The following is a 6,606-nucleotide window of genomic DNA, read 5'->3' as shown; positions in this document are numbered from 1 at the left end:
TGACTGACAGGGGACACTTGGTTCTCATCCAATGACTGACAGGGGACCCTGGTTTATATCCAGTGACTGAGAGGGACCCCTGGTTCTCATCCAATGACTGATACGGGACCCTTGTTCATATCCAATGACTTATAGACGAACTCTGGAACTCATCCAGTGACTGACAAGTGATCCTGGTTCATATTCAGTGATTCACTGGGGGCCCTGGTTTATACCAGTGACTGACAGAGGACACCTGGTTCTCATCCAGTAACTGACAGGGGACACGGGTTCTCATCCAGTGACTGACAGGGGATCCTGGTTCCCATCCAGTGACTGACAGGGGACACGGGTTCTCATCCAGTGACTTAGAGGAACCCCTGGTTCTCATCCAGTGACTGACAAGTGATCCTGGTTCATATTCAGTGATTCACTGGGGGCCCTGGTTTATACCAGTGACTGACAGAGGACACCTGGTTCTCATCCAGTAACTGACAGGGGACACAGGTTCTCATCCAGTGACTTACAGGGACCCCTGGTTCCCATCCAGTGACTGACAGGGGACCCCTTGTTCTAATCTAGTGATTTTTTTAATAGAGAGAGAGAGATAGGAGAGAGAGAGAGAGAGAGAGAGAGAGAGAGAGAGAGAGAGAGAGAATTTTTTAATATTTATTTTTTAGTTTTCTTGGCGGTCACAACATCTTTGTATGTGGTGCTGAGGATCGAATCCGGGCCGCACACATGCCAGGCAAGCGCGCTACCACTTGAGCCACATCCCCAGCCCGTAATCTAGTGATTGACAGGGGACCCTGGTTCATAACCAGTGACTGACCGGGGAACCTGATTCTAATCCAGTGTCTGAGATTATACACCTGGTTCTCATGCAGTGACTTACAGGGACCCCTGGTTCCAAACCAGTGACTAAGAGGGACCCCAGTTTCCATCCAGTGACTCACAGGGGACCCCAAGTTCTCATCCAGTCACTGAGTGGACCCCTGGTTATCATCTAATTACTGACAGGGGACCCCTTGTTCTCATCCAGTAACTGACAGGGGACCCTGGTTCTCATCAATTGACGGAGAGGGGACCCCTGGTTCTCATCCAGTGACTGACATGGAACCTGGTTCTTATCCGAGGACTGAGAGGAGACCCCTGTATCTCATCCAGTGATTGACAGGGGACCCCTGGTTCTCATCCTGTGACTGACAGGGACACCTGGTTCTAAACCAGTGAATGACAGGAGACCCATGGTTCTTATATAGTGCCTGACAGAGGACACCTGGTTCTCATCCAGTGACTGACAGGGACCCCGTGTTCTCATCACAAGGGACCCCTGGTTATCACAAGTGACTGACAGGGGACCCCTGGTTTTCAGCAGTGACTGACAGAGGACACCTGGTTCTCATCCAGTGACTGACAGGGACCCCTGGTTCTCATCCTGTGACTGACAGGGACCCTGGTTCTCATCCAGTGACTGATAGGGGACCCATTTTTCCTCATTTAGTGACTGACAGGGACCCCTGGGTCTCATCCAGTGACTGACAGGGACCCCTGGTTCTCATCCTGTGACTGACAGGGACTCCTGGTTCTCATACAGTGACTGATAGGGCACCCATTTTTCCTCATTTAGTGACTGACAGGGACCCCTGGTTCTCATCCAGTGACTGACAGGGACCCCTGGTTCTCATGCAAACTGATTATAGGGTCCACAAAGACCCAGGAGCAGGGAGCAGGACCTGGCGACCTGAGATTCGGGCCCCCAGTGCGCACGTGCGCTTTCAGCCTGCCCCGCCCCTGGCCGCGCCCCATTCCGCCTCATTGGCCGGTGCTCTCACAGACATGCCCACCTCCGCGCTTCCATTGGGCGCTGGAGTCAGGGACTTTGACTGGAGGCTGGGGCACCGGCTATAAAAGGCGTGATGAGCAGCAGGTCAGGATTCCTGGCACAATTCCTCCTGTCCACGTTCGCGTAGCCTCCTGACGGCTTTTCACAACCATATGGACCCTGGACGCCAGCTCCAAAGGGCTCAGGAGGGCCCTGGCTCGCCCTCACCTGTATCATCCTCCACCCGGGGGCGGCGGTCCTCTCGGGTACCGCGTGGACCCGCAGGTGAGGGGGGAGCAGCGGAACCTGTGGGCAGGTACCAATGTCTCCGGCTGGGCACAAGAATCACGAGCCACCACACAGCTTTGTAGATTCAAACAGCAATTCTTTATTCCCGAACTCACACCGGCCTCCACACACGTTCAGGGGAAATCCCAGTTCTGCCGCCACCCAATTCACCTACTCCAAGAGGCTTTTTTCCAAACTCCCATTTGAATCTCAGGAGAACTCAACGGGAACAAGCAGCAGGAACACCCTACTCCCAGCAGCAATAATCTTCAACCTCCAACTTCCCTAAAACCCCTATTGTCTTAAACTGGGAAAGCCTTAAAATTGTCTTAAACCGAAAACGCCCTAAACCCAAGGACCCGGATACTTCCTCAAACCTGATCAGCTCTAAACCCGGATCCACCTTGGTCCTTGAGCAAGGTCACCTTACATGCAATGTCAACAGCGAAATTCATTTAACATGGGGTACTAGCAAGGAAATTTTGATGCATCATTCCTACTTGGCAATGGCCCTCAGCAGGCAGGGGCCCAAGGGCCAGCCCCTGGAGGGCTGGGGTGTGCTGAAGAAAGAGTTTGACACCACTCTCTTTCCCTGCCCCCCTGCCCTCCCTCCCTCCCCATCTCCCCTCCCAGGAGCTGCAGTGGACCTGACGCAACCCGGAATCCCCGCCGCGTGAGTGCTTATCCTTGGCATCTGGAAGGGGAATGGAGGGGCTTCCGAGGGCGCCAAGCTCGGCCTGGGCGAGTGGAGTGGAGGGTCAGCGCCTGGACGTGCGCTGCTGTTTTCCAACCAAACACCCCTGGCTGGGCCCTCAAGACGGGGAAGAGGACCTTGGGCCCCTTACTCCCCTCCACCTGCAGAACTGGGGCTCCTTTCTTCCTGTCCACTTAGGAAGCGCTTCACAATCTATGACCTTGAAATCGGGCGTCTTCTGGGCAAGGGCAGATTTGGGAACGTCTACCTGGCTCGACTGAGGAAGAACCATTTCATCATGGCCCTGAAGGTCCTCTTCAAGTCCCAGATCGAGAAGGCGGGACTGAAGCACCAGCTGAGCACAGAAATCGAGATCCAGGCGCACCTACGGTAAGGACAGGCTGTGCCTGCGCCTCTCACGCTGGCTCTCTACACCTGTTTCCCCTTCCTGCTGCATATCCCAACTCTGCCTTTCCCACTGCCCCCAAGTAAACCCTTGGCCTTGATTTTTCTGTGCTGCTCATTCCAGTTCGACCATATAAAGTTTCCTCCCTGGGTGGACATCCCAATCCTGACCATGGTTCCTGACCCCAGCACAGTTTGCCCCTTGTGTGACCAGTCACTGGTGATGGCAGCAGTTTTGGGCTCAGGGAGAAGTTTGACCCACCCTCTGTCCCTCCTGCAGACACCCGAACATCCTACGCCTCTACAACTATTTCTATGACTCTCACCGGATATACCTGATTCTGGAGTTTGCTCCCAGGGGTGAGCTCTACAACTTGCTGCAGAGAAGCGGCCCCTTGGATGAGCAGCACACAGCGACGGTGAGGGGGCCTGGGCTCTGGGGGCCTTGGGCTCACTGCTGGCCTGTGATGGGGTGGGGGGCTCTGGCTGGTCAGATTGCCTTGTAAGTTGATTTTTGAATTTTATTCTGAGAATTTTAGATAGTGAATAATCCTCACATCTTGATACTTTAATTACCCTATGTGTATCCAGAATATTATTTCTTGAATCTGACTCTACTGTCTTGCACAATATAAGGAGCCAAAAACACTTATTGAAAGCCTATAAGGGATTTACTGAATAAATGTACGGAACTGATAACTAGAGGTTTTTTGTTTTTGTATTGGGGGGGGGATGGATTCTGAGAATTGAACTCAGGGGCACTCATCCACTGAGCCACATCCCCAGCCCTATTTGGTATTTCATTTAGACACAGGGTCTCACTGAGTTGCTTAGTGCGTCACCATTGCTGAGGCTGGCTTTGAACTCATTCTCTCCCTGTTTCAGCCCCCAGAGCCTCTGGGATTACAGGCATGCACCACTGTGCCCAGCAGTAACTGGAGATTTCTAGAGGGCACCAGGACAGGACCCACAGCCATGGCCATGCCAACAGTGGTGGCTGGTGGCTAGCTATCAGGATGAATGACTCCACGTTGCTTCCTGGTTCTCCTATTCCCTCTGTTGGGGCTCAAGTCTTTTGGGAGATCGTGATTGGCTCAGTGGAGGTTCTGTCTGGCTACTTGCTGGGGGAGGGCAATAGGACCTGTCCAGTTCAACATCCATCCTTTCCCCTTCCCAAACTGGACCTCTCGTGCCACTAAAAGGTGGTATTGGGGTGAGTTGCCAAGAGCAAGATTCCTCTGCACTCCCAAGGGTCACGAGGAGCATTCTGTCTGATGGGAAGTGTGGAAGGCTTGCCTTTCAGATGTCTTCACTTTGTTCACAGATAATGGAGGAGGTGGCAGATGCCCTGACATACTGCCACAACAAGAATGTGATTCATAGGGACATTAAGCCAGAGAATCTGCTGCTGGGGCTGATGGGTGAGGTGAAGATTGCAGACTTTGGCTGGTCTGTGCACGCCCCCTCCCTCAGGTAGGTCAGATAGTGGTTGGGTGGGCCCCGGGTGCCAGTGAAGAGTGGTCCAGTTGAATTCATTGCAAATGTAAGACCCAGATACAAACCTGGGTTTGTACCTGAACACTGCCATTTTTAAGTAGAAAATGGTCAAATATTTCCTCGGCTGGGGATGTAGCTCAGTGGTAGAGGGCTTGTCTAGCAAATGTAGGTCTCTGGGTTCAATCCTCAGTACTGCAACTTAAAGCCTTATTGTGGCCCAACTGGAACTTTTATTTTCTGATCTTTGTTAATGTGTGACTTTAGCAATAAGATTTCATGTAAATACCTAAAAACTTATGAACCATTGCCCCATACTTCCAGCAGTGTATTGTTCTGTATGAATAGATTAGAATCCATTCACTGGGTCCTTAATGTACCATCACTGTGTTTCTTGATTCTCAGAATATTTTTGTGAAAGCGTTCTGGATCATGAGCTAAATGATTGCATGAATTTCTACACACGTTGTTATGGTCCCGGTACTTGCTTTCTCTGTACCTTGGTCCATGTTAAACGTTGGTGTCTTCATACCCTGGTGCTTGGGCGGGGACTTCCAGGATTTCCCTGATCTGGGCCTCTGCTCCCCTCTCCCTCCACCAGGAGACAGACTATGTGTGGGACTCTGGACTACTTGCCCCCAGAAATAGTGGAAGGCAGGACCTACGATGAGAAGGTGGACCTGTGGTGCATCGGGGTGCTCTGCTACGAGCTGCTGGTGGGACGGCCACCCTTTGAGAGCCCCTCTCAGAGCGAGACCCAGAGGCGCATCCTCCAGGTGGGATGGCCACACAGGGGGCATATATGGGGAACTGGGTGGGGACAGCTGCTGAGCCTGGGGGGGACTGGGGCACACACATGAGGTTACCTGCTAGGGTCCCGAGGAGTGCCTCAAAGAGGCACAGAGAACATGGAGCAAAGGAATGAACCAGACTTCCCTTGTTTCTCCTTGGCCTCATCAGGTGGATGTGACGTTTCCCCCCTCAATGCCCGAGGGGGCCCAGGACTTGGTCTCCAAGCTTCTGAGATACCAGCCCTCAGAGCGGCTTCCCCTGGCTCAGGTCCTGGAGCACTCCTGGGTGAAGGCTCACTCCCGGAGGGTGTTGCCTCCGGGTGCTCAGAAGGCTTCCTGAGCCCATCTACCTCTGTCCTTCGTGTGCACCCAGGGAAGGCTTCCTCCTTTGTCTTTTTAAATATAGGATGCTAATTAATAAAAACGGAATCATTTACTACAAGGGCTTTTTGGTTCTGTGCATTCATGCGCAACTGGGCAGAGTGTTTTTTGTTTGTTTGTTTGTTTGTTTTTTGAATCAGGAAAACTGCCTGAGATGGGGCCCTCTTGGCCTTGGAGATGGTGGCAGGGTTCTCCTTGAGCGCTGGTGGATAACTTCTGATAAAGGCCCTGGAGGTCCCCAACCTGCTGCCTATCAGTGCTTCCTCCTCTCAACTATTCCCCATGTTTTCAGGACACTTGTAACTGGGACCATCATCACACCAAAGCTCCACCTCTGGAGGCATCTGGTGTGCTGCCATTTTTGAAGTAAAAGTAGTTCACTGCATTCCAGGGCCACAGGATTCCCAAATGCACCCACAGGCACCCCGACCTGCGTCATCTCTAGTAGCAAACGCAGCTTCTCTTCTGAGGTCTGTCACTGTGCCTGCAGCAATCTCAGTGTCCCCTTCCAGACTTGTCCACAGTCCCACGTGGCAGCCTCTGTGCCTCAGTGGAAGCTGACCACACCTGAGTCCACCTCCAGACCCCAGCTATAAGCTCCAGGGTGTTTCCTGTGCAGTGCAGCCATCACTTCCGCCAGAAGTAAAGCCCACAGTCAAGGGCCAGGCACAGTGGAGCAGGCCTGCAATCCCAGCAGCTCAGGAGGCTGAGGCAGGATAATCACGAGTGCAAAGCCAGCTTCAGCAATG

General features: G+C 52.8%; 1 protein-coding gene across 1 annotated transcript; it reads left to right on the top strand.

Annotated features, from left to right (window-relative positions):
• Window positions 1-3,041: 3,041 nt before the first annotated feature.
• LOC308637949 (aurora kinase C-like) lies at window positions 3,042-5,916 on the top strand. Its single transcript, XM_081274834.1, has 5 exons — window positions 3,042-3,176; window positions 3,472-3,610; window positions 4,516-4,664; window positions 5,287-5,461; window positions 5,646-5,916. The coding sequence occupies exons 1-5, from the start codon at window positions 3,085-3,087 to the stop codon at window positions 5,814-5,816; spliced, it is 726 nt and encodes a 241-aa protein (XP_081130960.1). The 5' UTR covers window positions 3,042-3,084; the 3' UTR covers window positions 5,817-5,916.
• The last annotated feature ends 690 nt before the right edge of the window (window positions 5,917-6,606 follow it).

Source organism: Spermophilus citellus, assembly GCF_964194105.1.
Source record: "Spermophilus citellus genome assembly, chromosome: 18".
In the NCBI taxonomy this organism is placed as follows: domain Eukaryota; kingdom Metazoa; phylum Chordata; class Mammalia; order Rodentia; family Sciuridae; genus Spermophilus; species Spermophilus citellus.
This window is presented reverse-complemented; position numbering and strand designations above follow the sequence as displayed.